A 23,748-nucleotide genomic window follows, 5' to 3' on the forward strand; every position below is an offset into this window, starting at 1 on the left:
TTTTGCATGCAAGGAGGCAGGTGCTTTTCCCAGAGTGGCCCCATCCCCTAAGGGAAATATCGTAGGTCACTCACAATACAATACAATACAATACAATACAATACAACAAATACTTATATACCACTTTTCAACATAGGAAGGAACATAGGAAGCTGCTGTATACAGAGTCAGACCCTTGGTCCATCCAGCTCAGTGTTGTCTACACAGACTGGCAGCGGCTTCTCCAAGGTTGCAGGCAGGAGTCTCTGCGACCTGCGACCTTGGAGAAGCCGTTGCCAGTCGGAGTAGGCAGTGTTGAGCTAGATGGGCCAATGGTCTGATTCAGTATAAGGCAGCTTCTTAAGTTCCTATATTTGTGTGCCACCCCGAACGCATGTCTCTGGGTGGTTCACGGCAAACATAAGACAAATTAAAACACTTTTTAAAAAAAAGATTAAAATACAATTCAAGTTTAAAAGCTTGGGCAAATAATGCACCTTGAGAGTCTTTTTATAAAGCTGTCAGAGTAATTGACAGCTTTACTGGAGATCACAGAGAAATCTTGCATCCTGGAGCGATGCCCTATCTGTTAATCGAGCCCATAGAGACACTTCTGTATAGGCAGGAGAGGTTAGAATGCGTTCACCTCTATGCAAAACAAATGGTGGGTGGGAAACTTAAGACTGCACTTCTGATTAACAAATAATAATAGAACACTTGTGTTCACCAGGAATCACAGGTAGGTTGAAAAGAAATTGTAAATCCATCTTCCCGAATGGTTGTCAATCACATTAAAGACCAAATACTGTCACGTTTCATACTGCACTTTTCTCATGGGCAAGTAAATCAACAGTTTGGGAAAGTATGAAAAGCACTTCAAACGGCATTGACGTGAAATGCTGTTCCCCACAGCATGGGTCTGCGTTTCTGGCTCCTGGGGCTGCAGAACAATAGACTTGAAAATAGGGGTGGGGAGGCCTAGTGGGGAAGCGGTGGTTGAACCTACTCTCTAACACATATAAAGTGTGCCGTCGAGTCGGTGTCGACTCCTGGCGACCAAAGAGCCCTGCGGTTGTCTTTGGTAGAATACAGGAGGGGTTGACAATGGCCTCCTCCCGTACAGTATGAGCTGATGCCTTTCAGCATCTTCTTATATCACTGCTGCCCAATAGAGGTGTTTTCCCATAGTCTGGGAAACATACCAGCCCACCATCAAACCTGCCTGCTTCACCTTTCTCTCTCTCTCCTTTCTTCCAGGCTGTGACAGATGGCTCAAAGAGATGGTGCCTTTCATACACCTTTCTTCCCCTCCCCTCCTCCTCCTCCTCCTCCTCTTCCTCCTCCTCTTCTGTGCCAGAGGAGTACAGCCAACATGGGGATGTTCCAGGGGCAAAGAGACACTCTCTCGCTCTGATCCCTGGAATGGACACCTGGACCGCGGAAGGAGTCACATGCCCAGCCTAGGAACCCTGAAGGATCTTGCATGCAGAGGAGGAACAGGTTGGAAATCATTCACGGGAGGCACTGTGCGGTATCTCCGCGGGCCCTCCTGCTGCTCTCTGGCGGCGAACAATTTTGGGGAGGCTTCTGGAGGGGGGCCAGTCCGTCATAGCCCCCCAGTGATTCCTATTGGACAGGGGCAACAGCTGCATCAAAGCGTCGGTATTTCCTGAAACCCAGCGAGCACTCTCGGAGACTGGTGTGGGGGTTTTCCCCCTTCGAGTCTCCGGAAGATAAATGCTGCTAGGCCATCTGTTGCATTGCCTGCCTGTTAGCGGTGGCTGGGGGTTCCAGCTGCTTCCAACTCAGAGGGGCTCTCCGAACACAGGGCCCCGGTTGGAGAGATCTCAAGCACTCTGATAGCGTTCCCAGGCCATATAGGTGACTGCTTCACTCACCCCTCCTGGCTGCCGCTTCCCTTGGTGCCTGGCACAGGTTGCCTGCCTCCCTTTCTTGCTACCCCTCACTCGGTTGCAATTGCCTCACAAAACCTAGGCAGTTGTTTTGTGCAGGTCAGCCCCCTCTCCCATGTGACTGCACAGGTAGCTGGTCATTGTCCAGAAATGCTTCGGTGGGGGAGGAACTCAGTCTGTTCAGGGGATGCGTTGAGGTGCGAAGCCCCAGCCCCGTTGGTGCTGCTCCCTCCGCTGCTCCCAAAGGAGGCACCCCTATCGGCATCTTCAGACGTGGGGGGGTTCCTCTGGTGAGCAGCCTGCCAAAGTCGAGGCCCCCCAACCTCGCCTGAGCCAGCACCTGTGGAATTGAGCACTGCCCCTTTAATTTCTGGCAGCCCTGGCAGGATAGTGGGCGGAGCTATATAGAGGAGTCAGGGAGCAAGCGTATTTCAAGGCTCTGGTGAGACCCACTCCGAGGGTGCCCAGCACACCGCCTCATCGCCACTACACATGGAGCTCTCCCAGGTCCTGAACCTGCTCTGAAAACCTGTCCTTGGTCCTGTTTCCTGCTGGCCTCTTGCTGGCCTGGTCTCCTTGAACCTCTGCCCCTAAGATCCCCAGAACCCAGCCAGCCCTGGCCTAGAACAAGACAGTCACGCACTCACACACTGCTGCAAAACCAGCTTACCCCAGACCGACAGTGAGGCTGCTCACAGAACCGAAAACTGGGTCAGACAATTGACCTGCCCAGGTTTGGGAGCTGAGCACACTCCTAATTTTCAGGTTTTTTGGGAGCAGGCGACTAGGCAGGAGGAGAGAGGAGGGATAGTGTGGGAGGCGGGAGCCGGGTAGGACAGCTTTTCCTCCTACCTTGGTCACATGCTGGGTATGAAAGCTGGGCCGGACAGCGCTTTCTTCTGTTCCTGCTTCTTCAAGCGTGTGAAATGTGCCATAAATGTTGCACTACTAATCCTTTTAAGGAGTTTTCACTAAGGCCTTCACTTCACGGGGGATCAAGAAGCAATCCTTCAAATGAATCTGCTTGCTGTTGAGCCAGACCATTGGTCCATCTAGTTCAATACTGCCTCCACAGACTGGCAGCAGCCCTAATTGGTGACGGCACGGACTGAATTTGGTACTGCCTTGCAGGCAGTCTGCTGAGCCACAAGCCCCCACTCTAACATTCTTTCTCCTTCCCTCTGTGACAATCTGAAGTGTCTGTCTGAGGTGAGGAGGAAGAGGCATCTGGATGGCCACTGGGCAGGGAAGCTGATATCCCAAAGGGATTCCAAGTTGGCCCATTGGCCACCAGTCAATAGTCATGAACTGCAAGATTCCAGAAACAGGAGCTGACTGTGTGTCTTGCCGTTGAGTATATGTTTGCACTGTGTCTGTATTGTGAAATCATTAAACAGAAATTGGCCCTTTTCTTCGTCACTTTGCATACTTGAGGATAAGATGCCCGGCTTGGCAGTAATACATGCAAAAAGGATCCCACAGCTATAGTCGATCACAAGCTGAATGTGAGTTCGGGATGTGCACGAAGCGAGGTTAGTGCAGAGGTTTGGCGCCGAACCGGTTCAGACCTCCTGTTTTTTAAGTCTTGAGGCTACCTTTGCCCCCTCCCATTATCCTTGAGTTATAATATATCCCTCCACGCCGTGTTAGCAGGATCATAAATGCAAAAGCAGATCATCAAAAGGGAATGGCAAAAGAATTATCCATCCGTCTCCAAAACCTTGCAAATAAAAGTATTGCCGCTAGTTTTCTAAATGTGAAAGCAAGCGAGTCTCCTTAAGAAAAGACATCATAACTAGGATGCCATTGTTAATTTTAAATGTGGGGCGGGGAGCCAAGAAATGCAAAAATGAGCAATTCCTGACCTCAACAGATGACATCCTAGCCTTAACTCTGTAGTGTGTGACATCAGGTGGTGAAAGGAAACTGAAGACTCTGCAAAATAGGCAAGGCTCCTGCCTAACAACCATGTTAATCCAAAGATATTAGGTAGACTTAGGCTATATTCGCACGTCATGCAGAACTGCGAGCTGCTTCCCCACCCCCTGCTCTCCTGTCTGCATTCGGATATCATATTCGGATGATAGTCTGAGAACATCCTCTCTGCAGTCAGCGAGACTACAGAGAGGAGGGGGAGCTGGTTGTGCAGGCATCCTTCTTGCTTGAAGGACTGTACAGCCAGTCAGGGAGGGAGAAACTTCCTTCCTCAACTCCAGTCTGGCCGAAGGAAGCAGAGGTTTCGTCTGCCCTCCATTTACCCTTCGTTTGGAGCAGCGAAACTCATTAAAAACTGAGGATTCAAATTGGAGTCTCCAAAGCACAACCTCGATACGTTCGACAGACAGGACCGGAGTTGCACATGTTCGGACGTAACAGTAGGGAAACTGCAGGTAGCTGCAACTCCAGTTCCCCGTTACGTGTGAATGAGGCCATACTTTTGCTGAACTAATATCCACAAAATTAATATTGGCCCGGAGCAGGCAGGAGAGAACCCTAAATGTAGTGTCCAGTTAATGAGTGGCTGATGAGGTTCAAGGGAGCCTTGAGTCTTTGTTCTTTGGCATCTGTTGCACAGAAATGGTGCTACAGTGAATGTTTCCGTCATGCTCTCATTGCTTTCTATCACCACCACCTCTTTTCATCTTCTTTTCTCTCAATGAAGGGGCCCTGGCAATTTTGGAACGTTAGTAGACAGTGAGGTAGTGAGTCTCAGAGCCCATGGAGAGGTCTGAGAGTGACAAAGGACGTGTAAGACCTTCCAGACTCCCTTTCTTCTGAGAGATTTCGGCAGATACTGCTTTCTCTCTCTCTTTCTCATGCCTTCTCCTCCACTCAAGAGAATATTGGGCTGCCGTTTGCAGTTGGGCTACAGCTGTGGTATTGATGGTACCACAATCAGTGGAAAAATCAGTGAGCTTTTGCCACCAGTTTCAGCCAGGCTGAGATTTATGATTTGTTTCTCTGAAATATTTATACAGTCCCTCAGCCTTCAGGTCCGTCTTGAAGAGTGGCCGCTGGCACTGATCAGGGAAGGCACCTCCTGGGACGCTTTCCAAAGATGCTTTGTTTACTTCTCTCCCGAAAAATGATTCCACTGGAAGGCCATTAGCAAAGTTGTGCTTGCTCAGAACCTGCCACACCTCAGCAACTCCCGCTTAATGGCTCTTGGCAGCATAATTAAATAAGCTGAGCAGATTGGGTGGGAAATGGACCGGATTGGCTCCTAGCCATAACTTTGGGGAGATGATGCATGCCGGGCAGACCAAATTATGGACCCCGGCAGCTTCGGGCTGCTTTGAAAAGTCCGGCTTCTCAGCTTGCGTTCATGGCGATGGATGGGGGGTGCTGCTTCTATGGTGAACTCTCAGGAGAGGGGAAGGGGGCATGGGCACCAGGACCAGCGTCAGGGGTCAGCATTGCTCCCCGGGGCCTTCCGAGGGGCTCGCGGCTGGTCCCTGCGGCCACTCTGTGCCCATTGTCTGCATGTGGTATTTGAGTCAACAGGTTCAGGAGACCCTGTCCCACCGTGCATTTTCCAGGCCGGTTCCAGATATGGATAAGAACATCAGAACAGCCCTGCTGGATCAGGCCCAAGGAGGCCCATCTAGTCTAGTATCCTGTTTCCCACAGTGGCCCACCAGCTGCCCCTGGGGAGCCCACAGGCAAGAGGTAGGTGCATGCCCATTCTCCTGCTGTTGCTCCCCTGCAACTGGTACTCAGAGGCATCCTGCCTCTGAGGCTGGAGGTGGCCTATAGCCCTCCGACTAGTAGCCGATGATAGACCTCTCCTCCATGAATTTGTCTAAGCCCCTTTTAAAAGAAATAGTTTTTTTAAAAAGAGGCCCATTTAAATAAATAGTAGAAAGAACCTTGCAGATTGTGTGGTTTCTCCTGCCATTTCTAGGCTGAGTTGGGGGGAGAAATGAGAGGAGATTGTTTCCCCTGGATTGTTTATCTTCAAGCACTTTCTGTTCCGGGAGCAAAGGAGGGAAGTGGCAGAGAGAGTGCTTATTCAGCTCTCGTCTCCAACCAATAAAGGTTAATCGACAAAAGAAGGAGTGGGATTTGCCAGGAGCCCAGTGGTGCATTTGGTTCTGGAGGGCTGGTGTCTTCCTGAGACTGACCAGCTTGCTTCTCCACACCACATGCACAAAGGCGGCGCTCGCATTCAGGAACAGTGGACGAGTGGCTGGTTGCCGCCTGATGCCAGGGCACTGTGTACTCGGCAATGAGAAAAGTTGCATCCCACAGCCAGCGTAAGTTATATAAGTTTGCATATATTTGCTTTTCACAAGCTATTCTGCCTTTCCTAGCTGCTGAAAACACGGTCTCCCAGTGTGCCTGTTTACCAGGTCAGTGCCATTCTCTTTCTCCTGGTACCTGTCACTGGTAAATCAATTTATTGGAGGGTGTTTTTTTTTTTAAATTTTCTATGACTGACATCCTAACGCCATGTTGTGTAAAGCCATTGCAGTAGCATAAGGCTGATGTGCTAGGTAGCTGTGCTGAGTCCAGCTAGTATTGCATTAGTGCAAACGTGATTGTGTTGACAGCAAAGGTGCACAACCTATAAAGGTAGAGTTGTGCCCTGGCGACTACAGAGCCCTAGAATACAGGAGGAGTTTACTATTGTCTCTCCCTCACAGTATGAGAGGATGCCTATCAGCATCTTCCTATATCGCTGCTGTTCGATACCGGTGTTTTCCATAGTTTGGGGAAAATACCAGCGGAGATTCAAGCCAGCAACCTCTTGCTTGCTAGGCAAGTTATTTCCTCACTGCACCATTAGGTGGCTACCCAACTTATGGCATGCCTCATGTGTTTTAAAGGGAACTTTTGTGCAATGGCAGTTGCAAAAATCCCTGTGACTTTGGACGGTTACACAATCTTTGGGGGCAAGTGTGATTATGTTTAGCTAGAGTGTTGGCCGATATTTCCCCCTATTTTTTGCCTCTTAAGGAAATGTCTTGTTAAAAATGCAACATATGAACAGCCCTTTTGGATCAGGCCCAAGGCCTCTCTAGTCCAGCATCCTGTTTCCCGCACTGTCCCATCAGATGCCTCTGGGAAGCCGACAGGCAAGAGGTGAGGGCATGCTCTTTCTGCTGCTGTTGTTCCCCTGCAACTGGTATTTCGAGGCATCTTGCCTCTGAGGCTGGAGGTGGCTTATAGCTCTCAGACTAGTAGCAATTGATAGACTTGTGCTCCCTGAATGTGTCTAAGCTCCCTTTAAAGCCATCCAAGCTGGTGGTTATCACCACATCCCATGGCACAGAATTCCATCAGTTAATGATGCACAGTGTGAAAAAGTACTTCCTTTTTTTGGTCCTAAATTTGCTGGCTGTCAGTTTCATGGGATGACCCCTGTTCTAGTGTTGTGAGAGAAGGAGAAGAATTCCTTTCTATCTCCTCTCTCCACTCTATGCATAAATTTATAGACCTCTATCATGTCTCCCCCTTAGCTGCCTTTTTTCTAAGCTAAAAAGTCCCAGATGTTAGTTGAATTGGCAGAATTGTCGTTCTTCAGGGTCCAGCACTTTCTCCCGGCTCTCTAGCAATGACATCTCCAAAATATGCAGAAGCTGGACCATGTGTGACTAATGTCTAAACACCTGGCATTTTTTTCAGTGATGTTTATGGTGGTTTTCCAGTTTAGTGCACTGGACATGAAAAGGAAGGGGGAGTCAAGAGAAAACCAAAACTGCGGAAGGTTGATTAAAATGAAGCCAGGTGTGGAGAAAGGAGAGAGAGGTGGTTTTTTCCTTCCTCTCCCATAATGCACAAAGTCACTAAAGAAAATTGAGAGGCAATAGATTCAGGACAGACCGTAGAAACTATTTTCTCATTCAACATATAATTTATTTATGGCATTCACTGGCATGAGGTGAGGGTCTGACGGTCAGCATAAATAGCCTTCAAAGGGAATTAGACAAATTCAAGGAGGAGGAGTCTATTAACCAGAATGGCTAGATAGAACCTCCATGTTCAGAGGCAGTATAGCACTGAATGCCAGTTGTTGCAGGGTGGGAATGTGCATTGGCACCGGTGGCCAGCCAGTGACCAACAGATTCTAGGATTCAAAGACTTTAAGCTCACGTTGCCAAATGCCAAAGAAGTTTTATTAAGCAGACCTGAATAATACCTCAAGAGGATTACAGAACAAAGGATATAACATACGTCCCTTCTGCTCATCAGGAAACCCAGATGAAGGCAGACAGATCCCCTGAAGTCGGCTGGTTGCAAAACTCCTTCTCAGGTCTCTCGGTCTACGCCAAGGTTTGAAATTCTGGGGTGTCCTGGTGCCTTTTGATACGTTTACAACACATATAAACACCTGGCGATCTTCTGGTGGGTGCACCTTATCAGTGGAATGTGTGAGACCCAAACACTTGACCAGCTGCCAAAGGACATTGTAATCAAAATACCGTCCTTGGCTACACATCCATCTATCCTCCCTTAAAGTGGTCAGCTAGGGAGTATATTTTTAAGTAAACCATATCTCTGCCTTGTGGCGTACAAAGATCTGAGGTTCAAAACATGAATAGAGCAATGAAGGTGATTGCAAGGTCTTTATTGAAAAATGCGATATGAACTTTCAAAGTCTGTAAGGAAACCCTTTATATACATAAGTATAAGGAATCTGCAAAATCCTATATGCACAGAGGGAAAAGGTGGACTGCACCTCTAAACCTCCTTGCCATATCTTCTGCAGCGGCAATACAGGGTGATCAGAAGACTACTGCCTTCATGCCCTGTTTGTTGACTTCCTGAAAACATCCAGATGTCCCACTGAGAAACAGGATGCTGGAGTTGATGGCCTTTGGTCTCCTCTTGGGCAATTCTTTGTATATTAAGAATTGCCTCGTCTCCAGGGGTATAGCTGTAATAGGGCAAGGGGAGACAGTTGTCTGGGGGGCCCCCCAGAGGCAAGTCACATGACTGACTCCCCCAGAGGTGCACCCGCCCGGGCTTCCTTCAGTTGTATTCATCCTCCGAAACTGATGTGAGTGTTAAGACCTGGAGCTACCCAAACAGCAGGTCTTTCTCTAGTACCATTCAATGACTTGCATTGTCCACAATTTACAAAACCTTTTAAAACATAATTTAAGGTGGTTTTCTATTGTGGCACATAGGTTTTTACTCTACTTTTTGTTACCACTATTCAGCCTCATTTAAGAGTTCTTTACTTCATGAGCTGAGCTTCAGTGGGGGGTGAGGGGCATTTTAAAATCTTGTCCCTGGGCCCACTCCAACCTTGCTACGCCCCTGCTCTTCTAGTAATAAGGGCGGACTGAAGGGTGGTTCAGAATCAGTCATAAGGACAGAATTGCTCTAAGTGGTAACATGTGATTGCAGTATATATGTGATTATCTTTGCTCAATTATTGGGTTGAAGTCTCAGTGTAGGCTGCCATATGCAGTGCTCGATGTCTTCGGCTGCTTTGGGAACTGTTGTTGAAAAGCAGTATATAAATATTAGTCATGTTCATATTCTTCTTCTGGTCTTCTGTCCACTGCAGATGGATGCAGGAGGAGGCAGTTCCAGGCACTAGTTTTGATCTTTCTCTTTCTGCCTCTTCTTAATTCTGGTCCTCTGGACCAAAACCTCCCCCATAGCAATCTGTAGGGGAGGAAGCAGGGAAGTTATAGGGAAAACAGTTAGAGATATTTTGGATTAGAGAGGAGATGCGTCTTGGAGTTCAAAGGAGACCATCTGTTGCCCAAAAGTGGGGATGGAAAAAGCACGGCTCTGCACTCAGCATGCATTATCTGGGCCTTTTCTCCCTTCAGCATGAGGGATGTAAACGTATTATTTGCATCGTGCATTTTTTATTTTTGAAAGTCTTCATTATTAAAAAGAAATCTTAATTATTTCCCCTCCCTGATCTTTCATGTTTAGGTCCCCTCACCCTCTTCAACCCCAGCTTTTTATCTGTAGATTTTTATCCGGTTTAAAAATAACCAGCTCTTTGGAGCAGAGACTATAAGGGAAATTGCCACAATGCCGTCTAATAGGAAATCCGAGGGAGTGACAGAGGTCATCCGGTAGCTCAGATTTATTAGCACGCTCCATAGAGACGTGGGTTTATTTACAGATCTGCCTTGCTAGCTTCAGATCTGTTCTCCACCCCCTTTCCCACCCACCCGTCTCTCCATTTCAAGGAGTTGTGTCCAACTTTTCCCATCCAGAGTCAGGCCCCTTTCCATGGTTCTTACCATGGGAAGAACAGAAATGCAAAGCGGGTACCTACATTGTCAACCTCTTGGGTTTTGTCTGCATCCCGGATGATGCATCTGGACGGAATCAACACTTCATTCCCAACACACTGAGGTCATTCACACAATCAAAAATGGCGTCCAACCCGGGTTTGGGAGCTGTGTGTGCTCCCATTTTGGGGTTGTGTGGAAGCAAGGTGGGAGGAAAACCTGGGTAGAAGTGACTGGGTGGAAATCTTACCTTGCTTCCACACAACTGAAAATTGGGAGTACACACAGCTCCCAAACCTGGGTGGAACACAGTTTTCGATTGTGTGAATGACCTCATTGTTTTATTTTTTCTTTGGTTAGCCCCAACCCTCACATGTTGTCTCCTGTTATACTCTGTACATTGTCTTGGCAGCACCCGCTCCCAGTTACTGCCCTTTCTGCACCTTCACTCAAGTTCTTCTTTTGCTCAACAAATTCGCAGTTATTCATTCATGGTGGAGGGCTGTAAAGTTTCTTCTCAAAGAATAGCAATGCTGTCGCTGGGATGTCTGTGATGGTGGGCGAACTCGCCTTGGCTCAATTCAGAAGTGGGGTTGGCAAATCAAAGTGGGCTTTCCAAATCAGATCAGAAAATAGCTCCGCGGCTATTCCAAGCCCAGTTCCAAAATCTAGACTCCTTGCTGTCCCCCAGAAAAGGAAAGAAATAATTTAGGTCAAATAAACAAACTGCTTGTCGATGGGACAGGATGCAAGTTTTGGAAGACACCAAATGCTTCATCAGGCAAACTGGTGCAATGTGTACAACGGGGAAACTTGAATATGGTCTCGCTAACAGAAGCTGGCCTAATGCAAGCTATACTTGGTTTTGTAATGGTGGAGAAACCCTGCTCTCCTTTGCCAGACGGAGGAAGTAAACATTCTTCCCTTCCCTCCCAGTTTGTCACAGCTGCTGGTAGGCATGCTCAATGCCCCGTTTCAACGGCAAGCCTGGCTCAGACACAAATCTCCTCCTCCTCACTGTGCATTCTCAACTCACATTAATGTTAATGGCAGCTGCGGGCAGGCAGGTGGCCAGAAAGCAATCTTCCCCTGGAGAGTCAACTGGCCGGCAGGACTGCTCCAAAACTGGAAAAGGACTCCCAAAAGAGGTAGTGGGCTCCTCAGGGCGTAACTAGATCAGGCCCATCTCCTCCTCAGGTCCTCTGTGAGTTCTGGACTTCACGCCGACATGGAGGCAGGGCTGAGAGGTTCCCATATGCTCACAGCTGCTTTGTCAGGGAGTCTGCACTTTTTCGGAACAGAGGAAGAGGCCTTCTATCGAGTCAAACCCTTGGTCCATCTAGCTCAGGATTGTCTGCGCGGACTAGCAGCAGCTTCTCCAAGGCTGCAGGCAGGAATCTCTCCCAGCCCTATCTTAGAGATGCCAGGGAAGGAACTTGGAACCTTCTGCATGCAAGAAGGAAGGTGCTCTTCCCAGACCTTTTGACTTGTGCTGCCGTTTTTCGTCAATAACCCATTTGGCTAAAAAGGTGGTCCAGTGAATTGGAAAGCATAGATCTGATTCTTAGAGGAGCCAGTACAGGGTAGTGGCTAGAGCGCTGGATCGGGACCTGAAAGACCCAAACTCAGTGGTGTAGAGCACATTGGGTTTCTGCACCAGTGGTAATCTCTCTGTCCAACCTACCTTGCAAGGTTGGTGTGAGGATAAAAAAGGGTTGGGGCCACCATGGCTCCTTGGGTTCCTTGAAGGAATCTTCAGCAAATTCGGAATAGTCCTTCTGTGATCCTTCTCTCCATGGCTAGTGGACATCTGGCAACATCACAATCCATGCATCCATGTGGCCACGTCTTTGCAGTAGTGCCGTGTGAGTCCAGCCAAATCTCCAGTTGAGGACCACACGTATGTGATGCAGTGGACTCTATGCGCCCCCCCCCCCAAAAAAGTGCAGGCCAAGATAGATCTGTTAATTTTTAAGAGGCTACAAGAATCCTTCTTCCTTTTGCTGCCATAGTGTATACCCTCCGGCGAGTGTCCATTAAGTGCATGTCGGCAGAAACGGAGGATTTGCATAATTCATCCCAAGAGTAGATGGTGGGGTTTCTAACACTCAGAATGCCAGTGGTCTAATGCAAAGATTGGTGGTCCGGACGCCTGGGCCAGCACCCTGGAGGAAGAGGAAGCGGCCAGCAGGCTAGGAACCTCAAAAAAGAAAAGAGACACGAGCGACCTGTGCTTCGTGATCACCTTGCTGCAAAGCTGACAGATACATCCGTTTTGGCTCTTGCTGTTACGTTATGGCCATCCTGAGCTTTGGGGGACATTGCCAACTCTTTTAATGCCACTCTCTGTAAAACACACTGCTTTAGCCTTCTGTACATAAGATACATAGGAATCTAAATACACATCTCTGTGTATGTATATGGCAATATGCATACATACATGCCAAATTTCAGATCCTGTACAGTTTTTGTTTTTTGATGGCCTGCTTTTTGTTTTATCGGTGTTTGTTCTGAGTTGCAGAGTGAGCTGCAAAAACAAAACAAAACAGTTTTCGGGCATGATCCGGTCGGGAAGCTCTCCTGCACAGTCTCCACTGAGATGAATGGGAGCTGAAGAGAGTCATGGCAGTGTTCTTGCACAACCCCCATTCCTTATTATTGCCACTTTATACTGGGCAGGATCCAAACTAAGTTTGCCATGCCTAAGTCCCATTGAAATTCTAAGTTTTTTATTTTATTTGTCAAATTTTATTTTATTTTTATTTTATTTGTCAGATGTGTACAGATTTGTACCCTGCCCCAAACTTTAATCTCTGGGCAGTTAACAACAACATAAAACCAGTTAAAACATACACAAAAATCTTAAAACAATTAAGGCAATCTAAAAATTAAAAACTGGTCCGGATCCTGCTCAAAGCATTGTTCACTAAGACCAAATTTTAAAACACTCTAAAACAGCCTTAAAGATCTTATTCTAGCAGGCCACAAGCTAAACAGACACTAGGAAAAGCTGACGTATAAGGTGACGGAAGGAATATAAGAATGTAATGAGGTGGATCTCTTGGGGTGGGCAGTTCCAAAGGATCAGTGGCACAATCCCCCCAAAAACTCTTTGCTATGAATTTGTGCAGGAGGGCATTCTGCCGAATTGTGCTCTCTTCTTTTGTTTGTTCAAAGATTTCATTTTTAAAAAAAATAAACAAACAACTGTATATGGAATATACATATATCTATTTTGTGGTGGTTGTTGCAGAATTGAATACTTGTCACTGGAAACAGACGAAAACAAAAACAAAAACAGCATTGACTGTAAGGCAAAAACCCCACCCAAACACTGAACTGAGGAAGGCACGGCGGTTCTTCTCACGGATTGTAAATTTGTACAGTACCATTTATAAAGTTTTCTACACTCGAGGGAAAGTATTTATAATTTCTGCCGTTTGACTGGGGTGTGAGTTGCCATGGACTGCAAAAGGAAAAAAAAAAATATGGGTTGCTCTTTTTCGTCCCTTGTGCTCTGTGCGGTGTTCGGTGAGGTAAATTATGTATGAATTATTTATGCCAATAAAGACTTTGAAAACGAGTCTCTCTCTTTCCTCTCCGCCTCGCCGTGTGCGTGTGATACCCTGCAGGGGTTCCCAGGCATCTGACTGAAGGGCAGAGCCAAGATCATTTCCCGGAAGGCCTTTCAGCATATGCTCCAGTTCTCCCTGTTTCCTGGAGCCTGTCTCTAGTAAACCACTGCCCCCGTTTTGTTCCTCTCTTTACAGCTGGGCCTGTCCGCTGGGACTCTGCAGACAGCCAAGGGGAAGGGGGCATCCCCTCCAGAGTTCCATTGGTGGAAACAGGAAATCCCGGGAAGTGCGTAGGGGGCGTGGCAAGCAATGTGAGGGGGCGTGGCCCAATAAACTGAGAGGCGTGGCATGCCCTTCCGGCTTCAAGCATGGCAGAAGCGGAAAGTAGTTCATGAGGCATGTGCAGAGTGTACTCTTCCGGAATGCGAAGAAGATGAGCAAAGTCTATATCCACCAGTGTGTTGCAGGTGGTGGTTGTGGTGGTGATGGTTCCCCAAAGGACTCACTGTCACACTGCACCACTGAGAGACCATAAGGGCCAAGTAGAAGACAGATCATCCTGGAGAGAATCTATCTATGCGGTCGCTAAGTGTTGACACCGACTTGACGGCACTTTATCAATCAGGCACATCAGAGCCCACTGGAGGGATTCTGTGCTGGGGTTGGACAGAGACAGGTCCTCCCCCCGAATTGCTGTTTTAATGCTGCTGCTGTGGCTTTCATTCCGTAATTTGTTATTTTTATCATTTTATTGCTTGCCACTTGGTGTATTTTTTTAATAGATGGCTTCTCAGTTTCCCCAACACAATAAAGAAATGGAAGTCGGGCATCAGCCGGTGAGCAGCAAGTACTCCTGCTCACTGAAGTGGTGATTCCCTTTACTGAGCAGGAGGGAGAGCAACTGGCCCTATCCGTCCCCAGCACAGCATCCCTCCAGTGGCTGTTGCTGGGGTCTAGCTTAGGTTTCTTTTTAGATTGTGAGCCCTTTGGGGACAGGGAGCTGTTTTATTTGTTTATATCCATGTAATATGGGAACTTTGGGAACTTTTGTGGGAAAGCGGTATATAAATATCATCTGTTTTCGTGTTTCTATCAGACAGCGGGTCAGCTACCTCAGACCATCTCTCTAGAGAGGGGCTTTGCACCCCGAGGTGTCTCCCCGCCACCCGCCACTGTGGGTCTCATTTTTCTCGGTGTGACTTGAAGCTGCAGTTTCTTTCCACTCACTTTTTACTTGAGCCTCTCCCCTTAGCTGGGAGGGGGTTACTTCTTCCTAACTGGGGTTGCTTCGCCTTCCAAAGGAACATTTACTGGCCCGCTGGACATTGTCGAAGCCCCCAGGACTACTAGGCAGGTGTCTGCATAATGAAAACAATGGCCAGTCAGCATTCATAACAAAGCCAACCCATAAGATCTGCTGCTTGCTCCGTACTCTTTCTTGAGGAGGCTGGTGAGCCTTGCAAATGGTTTGGGAAGAGGAGACTACCCAACTGTGGCCTCTTCAGGGACAGGAATCTGTCTCCTCCAATTAGGGTTGGGTGGGCTACCAATCCAAATTCAGCCTCAAGGGAGCATTGAGGGTTTAGGGGGGGTCACCACACCGCCCGCAACGGCAATAACGGTTTCATGCAAAGGACTCTGCTGCCCTAAGCATTCTCCTCCCTGTGCTCACTTACTGCCTTCATTCTTTACACTGTATGCTTCTTGCAGTAAATAGTATAATTAACCTGCATTTAAGGACGAAGCGAAAAGCTTTGGGGAGCAATCAGAGGAATCTCAGCCCATCCGTCCCCTAAGGAATTGAGGCTACAGTACTTGGGCAAAGCTCCTTAGTCAGCAACTCTTGTGCCTGAATCTGACAAAACTTTGGCAGGAGTTAGGGGGAAGTCAGTGAAACTCTTAATGGATGAGAGCTGGTCTTGTGGTGGCAAGCATGGCTTGTCCCCTTAGCTAAGCAGGGTCCACCCTGGTTGCTTTTGAATGAGAGACTAGAAGTGTGAGCACTGTCAGAGATTCCCTTCAGGGGATGGAGCCACTATGGGAAGAGCAGAAGGAGGTTCCAAGTCCCCTCCCTGGCACACACCCAAGACTGTGCACCGGTGGCAACAAGTCAGGAAGGACTCGATGGAGCAGAGGAGAAGCCCTAAAGGTAAGAAGATTGCACCCTAAAATATCTTTGCTCTCCAGGCAAGACTTAGGGGGAATAGTCTGAGCCTAGGGATATTTAAGATCTCGTTCCACCCCTGGCCATTGTGGGATCAAGTAGCTCACTGGGGGCTCTCCAGGGTGCTGAAATCCACCTTGTTTTGCCTTCTTTTTTTTAAATCACCTATTGTTATCGCAACACATTGAGGTCATTCACACAATCAAAAACTGTGTTCTACCCGGGCTTGGGAGGTCTGTGCGCTCCCACTTTTCAGTTGTGTAGAAGCAAGGTAGGAGCAAAACCTGGGTAGATGTGATTGTATAGAAGCAAGGTAGGAGGAAAATCTCTAACCCTACCTTCCAGGCAGCTGAAAATTGGGAGCACACATAGCCCCCAAACACAGGTAGAACACAGTTTTTGATTGTGTGAATGACCTCACTAAGAGATTTAGAACCTGGCCATTTCTCCCCAGTAACTCCTCTTCCCCTCCTGCTCACCCATCCACACTGCCCACCCTCCCTGCCCCAAACCTGCTAGCCCTCCCTACCCCAAACCTGCCTTCTTCCCCACCCATGCCAGCTGAGGTGAAATGAGGAAAAGGGAGAAACAGAGGCAGAGAGAAGGAAGGGAAGCACACCTATGTATCAATGGATATGGGTAAGTACAAAAGGCTTTTATTGCATAAATGAGGAGGAGAGCTGGTCTTGTGGTAGCAAGCATGACTTGTCCCCTTAGCTAAGCAGGGCCTGCCCCGGTTGCATATGAATGGGAGACTAGAAGTGTGAGCACTGTAAGATATTCCCCTCAGCAGGGGATGAAGCTGCTCTGAGAAGAGCAGAAGGTTCCAAGTTCCCTCCCTGGCTTCTCCAAGATCGGGCTGAGAGAGATTCCTGCCTGCCACCTTGGAGAAGCCGCTGCCAGTCTGTGAAGACAATACTGAGCTAGATAGACCAATGGTCTGACACAGTATATGGCAGCTTCCTATGTGCCTATGTCCTATGCCTTCTTTGCTAAGCAGGGTCCACCCAGGGGTGCATTTGAATGGGACACTAAATGTGTGAGCACTGGAAAATATTCCCCTTAAAGGATGGAGCCACTCTGGGAAGAGCAGAAGGCTCCAAGTTCCCTCCTTGGTATCTCCAAGATAGGGCTGAAAGAGACTCCTGCCTGTAACCTTGGAGAAGCCACGGCCACAGTCTCTGTAGACAGTATGAAGACATAACTGTTTTCTGGCTGACTATTTTAGGAAGATAGCTAATTGAGCCTGGGGGGTGGATGGTCATTTATCATTAACATGAAGAAATACTAATGATTCTCGCTTGAGCATGATACAGTGAACATCCAATCACATTAACTGCTCTGTATCTTAAGCAATAAAATGTGTATTAAGGGAAAGCAATGCTGATTAAAGAGAAGACCTCTAGAAACATGGACAGCTTTCTATAACACCCCAAATGGAGCAGTCTGCCTTGGGTGTCAATTTCCCCATGAAACTTCATTCCATGTTCTGTGCAATTTAGCACAAGCACTTTCTTCTTCAAAGCCTATTTGTTTGCAGTGAAGGGAATGACACACTCAGACCCCTCTCGAAAGCTCCCATTAAAAATCGGCTGTTTGGCAACAGATGATAGCAATAATAATAATTTGTCCTGAACGTTTGGACAGGAACAGCAGGGAGAGACACAGCAAAGATGTCATGCTAATGAAAATTATAGGTCACTTACGCAGATAATCCCATTGTTTCTCCCATTTATAGAACTCGCCTTCCAGGCCACGTGCTACATACCTCGACCCCGCTCCATAGCTGAGCCTCCCATCATATTTATTGCCAGGAAATTGCGATTTGAAAAGAGATCTGGTGGATGGATGGTAGAGATCTGGTAGAGATCAATGGCAAAGGTAAAGTGTGCTGTTGAGTCCATGTCGACTCCTGGCGCCCACAGAGCCCTGTGGCTGCCTTTGGTAGAATACGGGAGGGGTTCACCACTGCCTCCTCCCTCACAGATGATGCCTTTCAGCATCTTCCTATATTGCTGCTGCCCGATAGAGGCGTTTCCCAGAGTCTGGCAAACAGACCAGCGGGGATTCGAACCGGCCACCTCTGGCTTGCTAGTCAAGCCGTTTCCCTCCTGCACCATTAGGTGGCTTAGCGATCAATGGTAGGGAGCATGAATTGTCCCCTTTGCTAATCAGGGTCTGCCTCAGTTTGCATTTGGACTACATATGAGTTGCTGTAAGATCTTCAGCATAGAGGATGGGGTCATAGCTCAGTGGAAGAGCATCTGCTTAGCATGCAGAAGGTCCCAGGTTCAATCCCTGGCAGCATCTCCAAGTAGGCGCTGGGACAAACTCCTTCCTGAGACCTTGGAGAACCGCTGCCAGTCCGTGTAGACACTATGGAGATAACAGGGACCAAGGGTCTGACTCAGTATAAGGCAGCTTCCTGTGTTCCTAAGGAGGACAGGTAGAGTTATAGGGGCGGGGTGAAGATCAGCAAATAAAACAGCTTGGTTGAAAATCTAGGCGGCTATGTAACAGTTCCCTCCATCATTTTTCCTGGTGAAGAAGATTTGACACACCGCCGCCACCCCCAGTTGCTGAGATTTCACCGGGCCTTGCCAAAGGAACCGTAAGCCAATCTTTGCAGTCTTGAGGACTAGAAGCTTCATTTTCAAAAGAGAGAGAGAAATGGCGTTGTACCGATGCGGAGTTGTTGGATGGCAGGATAGGTGCTTGCTGGGCCTCCCTGAAACTGGTGTGATGATAAGAGATCATTCTTCCTTTGCTGGAAATTGCAGGGTCGCCTCCGGGTCACCAAGCTCAGCCCAGTTCTGCAGGCCTTGCAGAATTCCCAAGGAAAGAGTGCCATGGTTTCTTTCCACTCCTTCCGCAAACCTGCATATTTAAAAGGCCATTAATAAACCATGAAAGGATGCTAACACTTCACACTGTTCGGCCTGATGCTTTTCATCTTCGAAGCCTTTGAGAAGACACTGACAAATGAGCACACACCACATTCTACGAGGGCAAGTTTGCAGCCACTGTCCCTTATTCTCCTAGACTTGGAAAATTCAGCTGGTGCACAAGACCCGGAAAGAAAAGAAATGGAGGTGCTACCGATTGGGTCTGGGGCTTCTTGCCTGCAAAATGTGTGCAAAAGCATGAGCTATGGGCCAATATATGCAAGGGGTCAATATACACCTGGCCCCTGATTGGAGGCACCGTTGCACCCAATGATGCCAGAAGTCCAGGTCGATATATATTGCAGGGAGTGAGCAATTAGCATGGCCACCACCTTAAGTAGCCCAGCGGGGAAATGCTTGACTAACAAGCAGAAAGTTGCCGGTTTAAATCCCCGCTGCTACTATATCAGGCAGCAGCGATCTAGGAAGATGCTGAAAGGCATCATCTCACGCTGCACGGGAGGAGGCAATGGGAAACCTGTCCTGTATTCTACCAAAAGAAAACCGCAGGGCTCTGTGGGCGCCAGGAGTCAAAATCAGCTTCTTGTTGGCAGACTAGCTTACCTTTAATGGATGGAGAGAGGCAGCCTCCTGATTCTCACTTGGCCCCTTCAGGTGGAAGGGCTGGAGAGCTGGTCTTGTGGCCAGGAGCTGAAAAAAGGAATTGTCCCCCTTTTCTAAGCAGGCTACACCTTGGTTTGCATTTGGATGGGAGACATGTGAATTGCAGTCCACCTTTTTAAAGTGGTGTTTCTCTTTATTGAGCAGGGGGAGAGCGACTGACCCTCCCCATCCCCAGCACAGCATCCCTCCAGTGGCTGCCGCTGGTGTCTATCTTGTATTTCTTTTTAGATTGTGAGCCCTTTGGGGACAGGGAGCCATCTTTATTTATTTATATCTATGTAAACCACTTTGGGAAAGCGGTATATAAATATCCGGCATATTCATATTCGTAAAATATTCCCCTTAGGGGATGGGTGTCCAACTGCAGCCTTCCAGTTGTTTTTGGACTCCCGCCCCCATTGGCCCTAGGTGCTGGCCACTGTGGCTGGTGATGATGGGAGTTGTAGTTGGACCCCTCTGCCTTAGGGGATGGGGCTGTAACTCAGTGGGGGAGAGAGAAATGTGCAGAACCAAGAGGTTCCCTCCCTGGCAGCATCTCCAGGTAAGGCTGGGAGAGACTCCTGCCCAAAACCTACGAGCGCTGCTGCCAGTCAGTGAGAACAATACTGCGCCATTGAACCAAGGGTCAGACTTGGTAGACGGCAGCTTGCTATGTTGCTGTGGCTGCTGTTGGGGGTAAGGCGTAAGGGAAAGTTCCTTGCAAGTCAAGACCTCGGGATTTCAACACCTGTGAATACCGTCTCTGCACTGGTGCCTGGAACAGACGCCGCGGAGGTCTCAGGGCTGGTCACGCAATGCAGCCGGGAGGCAAATCTCTCCCGTACGTCTGCAAAGCAGACAGTGCGCTGTGTGTGTCGCTTCACTGGGGTCGAACTAATACGCACTGACATGAATCAGACCTGGCTGTGGGCCACGGAAGCTCCCTGCTTCTTCTGCGAGTCGCTCGAGGCAGCCTGCCCCAGATGTCCGCACCTTTCCTCGGCCCCCGACTGGTTCCTACCCTGGTGCAGCTAATCCGGTTTCCCTCCCATCGTTGACAGATGCTGAAGAGAGAACGGATTTTTGCAGACCTTCCATTCCTCTCGTTGTGGGTGCCTGGCTGGCGTCCGCAGTTCCTTGGCTGGAGAAGGATCACTTCTTGCCTGGAGTTTGGAAAGAGCTGGGCTCAGCAAGGTGCCGTGCGCTCATCAAAGAACACACACCTTCCAACTGTCCCTACTAACCTGGAACTAGCCCTGCATTCTGAGACCTGTCCCTGAGACCTGTCCCTGCATTCTGAGACCTGTTCTCACAATCCTTGAGAGAGTACATAGGAAGCTGCCGTATACTGAGTCAGACCCTTCGTCCATGCAACTCAGTATTGTCTGCACAGACTGGCAGCAGCTTCTCCAAGTTGCAGGCCGGACTCTCTCTCAGCCCTACCTTGGAGATGCTGCCAGGGAGGGAACGTGGACTCTTCTGCATGCAAGGAGTCAGGTGCTCTTCCCAGAGTGGCTCCATCCCCTAAGGGGTATAGCTTCCAGTGCTCACACATGTAATCTCCCATCCAAATGCAAACCAGGGTGGACCCTGCTTATCAAAGGGGGCAACTCATGCTCACTACCACCAGACCAGCTCTCCTCCTGTCATCACAATCCTTCTCCCCTCCTCCTACCCAGCTGCTTGCTAACATTTGACTATAAGGCTCGGTAAACGTACTTTTGCCACAGTTAAATGGGTAGAGAGACACATGTCACTTAGTGCCTCTCATATATTTAACAGGGGAGAACCACCATCCGCATTCACTGCAGCACAGCCTTCATCCCCAGGGGCTGTTTATGGGGTGTCCCCTGGGCTTCTTCTTTAGAGTGGAGGCTCTTTGGGGCAGAGAATTCCCTTCTCTTGGCTTTCCAGCCCACTTCGAGAACCTTTTTGTTCAGAAAGGAGTCCCAGATGTGGTTGCCTACAACTCCCATAATCCCCAGCCAAAGGCCATTGCAGCTGGGGATGCTGGGAGTTGTAGTCAACAACATCTGGGAATTCCTGGGAGAGGAAACACTGTTGGGGACGGCTGCTCAATCTGCGATAAACGAGTGGCCCCCCCTCAGGCAAAGATCGGCCATTTTGAGTCCACCCGGCCACTCTCTGGGCCAAGGGGCAGCTTCTTAAAATGGCGGCTCGCTTCATCTTTAGCAGGGGGAGAGCTGCTGTCCCTGTTTGGGCCAGAAGCACAGCCTTCCTGTTGCTGCCGTTTCCTTGAATAACAACAACAACAACGTTAAAACAACAGTGCTCTGTTTAGACTGGGAGCCTCTTTGGGGCAAGGCGCCGCCTTCACCTCACGTTGGCTCCGCAATCCATTTTGAGAGCCGCTTTGGGTGGGAAAGGAGACAGCTGCTCCGTCTGTGGTTAATCAGCAGCCCCCTCAGGCAAAGGTCGGCCTCGTTAAGGGCAGCCCGCCCACTCCCTGGGCCAAGGGGCTCCTCCTCAAAATGGCTGCTCTCTTCTCTGGAGCAGGGGGGCAGCCACTGTCCACCTCAGCGTCACCTCCTTCCCGGGGCCTCGTGCTTTCGGTAAGCCCTTCAGGGACAGGGAGCCAACCCACTTCGGCCCTTTGGTGGCCCACAGTTTTACGAATCCCCTCCCTCTGTTAGCCAGGCCAAGAGAGGCACCATTTTAAAATCCTTGGGTTTAGCAGGGAGAGAGCTTAGATGCGTTTCCCAGCAAACCTGTTTAGCAAAGGGGACAATGCATGCTTGCTACCACAAGACTAGCTCGCCTCCCTAAAAGGCACCTCTTTGCGCTATTTACAGCACTCACACTATTATTTATTATTATTACTTTTGTTTACACAGTCAGACAGGTGTTATTGACCGGTTTCTTTTATCCAGACATCAAGTCCTTCCCAAGTGGCAGAATATAGGCTTATCCCAGTAAAGTTGCTTTTTGTAATTGACTGATGGTGATTTCTGTGGCCCCGATGGCGTTGAGGGGCTCTTCAAGGTCTTTTGGAACTGCACCCAGGGCGCCTATTGCCACTGGGATTATTTTGGTCTTCTTCTGCCACAGCCTTTCCGTTTCAAATTGTAAATCTTTGTATTTTGTTATTTTTTCTGTTTCTTTTTCTTCTATTCTGCTATCACCTGGTATTGCTATGTCGATTATTTTAACTTGTTTTTCGTTCTTCTCAACTACAGTCATATCTGGTGTATTGTGTGGCAGATGTTTGTCTGTTTGTAGTCGGAAGTCTCATAATATTTTTGCATCTTCATTTTCTATAACTTTTTCAATTTTATGGCATTATTAATTATTATTATTTTATTATTACATTTTATATCCTGCTCTTCCTCCAAGGAGCCCAGAGCGGTGTACGACATACTTAAGTTTCTCTTCACAACAACCCTGTTAAGTCGGTTAGGCTGAGAGAGAAGCGACTGGCCCAGAGTCACCCAGCAAGTCTCCTGGCTGAATGGGGATTTGAACTCGGGTCTCCCCGGTCCTAGTCCAGCACTCTAACCACTACACCACGCTGGGAGATGGGAGACATGTTGTCTCCCATCCAAATGCAAACCAAGGTGAACCCTGCTTAGCAAAGGGGACAATTTCAGCTTGTAGTCATAAGACTGGTTCGCCTTCTGGAGAGAACCCCTCCCTCCCCACTCTCTCTCTCTCTCTGCTGTGTAAACCACTTCATTCACTTTTTCTGTTGAAAAGCAATATATAAATATTAATAACAACCACAACACCATTTTGTCACCTTGGGCATCGATCCACATCAACACATCAGCTACAGAAGGCCACACTACTTGGGACAGCACGGATACTACGATGCTATCTTTAATTTTTCTTTCATTATCCTAGACCTTTGGAAAGGGCCTGATAATTAAAATACCAAATCCAGTCAATAACATCTGGTAGACTGTGTCTAAATAGCATAACAAAAACCACCCAAACAAGGGGAGTGGCTTTCTTAAAGGCCCCCTGTTGAGTTCATAGCAGAGGGAAGATGCAAACCAGGTGAGTCCTGATTGAGAGTTGAGCCCTTGTAGGCAGGATACTTGCAGCAGCTGCCCCTTTTTAGGCATTATTGTCTTGCAAGCCTTTCCCAGCCCTGAAGGCCAGCCTTTTGCTCCCCCTCTTGCACCTGAGTCCAGTGGTTTGCCAAGGCTGCAGGTGAGTTCGCGGTGGCTGCAGAGGCAAGGTTTAAACCAGGCGAGTCCTAATTTGTGGTGGTGTCTCTTAGTCACCAAGAGGCTACACTCACAAGCAGCAGCAGCAGGAGGCCCCCACCCCACTGCAAGTTAGGCATCTTTTTTTAACGTGTAGGTTCTTGAGGGCGCAAACTATACCACCCAGGACAGA

General features: G+C 48.5%; 2 protein-coding genes and 1 non-coding gene across 12 annotated transcripts in view; all 3 read left to right on the forward strand.

The window, feature by feature from the left end:
* KSR2 (kinase suppressor of ras 2) overlaps positions 1-13,682 on the forward strand; it is a 176,412-nt gene extending 162,730 nt beyond the window's left edge. For 7 of the 10 annotated variants that reach the window (XM_053279282.1, XM_053279281.1, XM_053279283.1 and 4 more), the window contains one exon: positions 1,237-13,682. In XM_053279282.1, the coding sequence (XP_053135257.1) occupies positions 1,237-1,243 (7 nt within the window). In that variant the 3' untranslated portion in view covers positions 1,244-13,682. The remainder of the gene's footprint in view (positions 1-1,236) is intronic. The other 3 variants (XR_008312446.1, XR_008312445.1, XR_008312444.1) reach the window with 3 other exon arrangements.
* A 3,852-nt stretch (positions 13,683-17,534) lies between these two features.
* Positions 17,535-23,748, forward strand: part of NOS1 (nitric oxide synthase 1) — a 174,486-nt gene continuing 168,272 nt past the window's right edge. The window contains exon 1 of the mRNA XM_053279386.1: positions 17,535-17,719. The gene's annotated coding sequence lies outside the window, so the exon portion shown is untranslated. The remainder of the gene's footprint in view (positions 17,720-23,748) is intronic.
* TRNAA-AGC (transfer RNA alanine (anticodon AGC)) lies at positions 18,079-18,148 on the forward strand. The gene has a single exon. It is a non-coding gene; the product is annotated as a tRNA-Ala (tRNA).

This window comes from Hemicordylus capensis, chromosome 15 (genome assembly GCF_027244095.1).
Source record: "Hemicordylus capensis ecotype Gifberg chromosome 15, rHemCap1.1.pri, whole genome shotgun sequence".
Lineage (NCBI taxonomy): Eukaryota > Metazoa > Chordata > Lepidosauria > Squamata > Cordylidae > Hemicordylus > Hemicordylus capensis.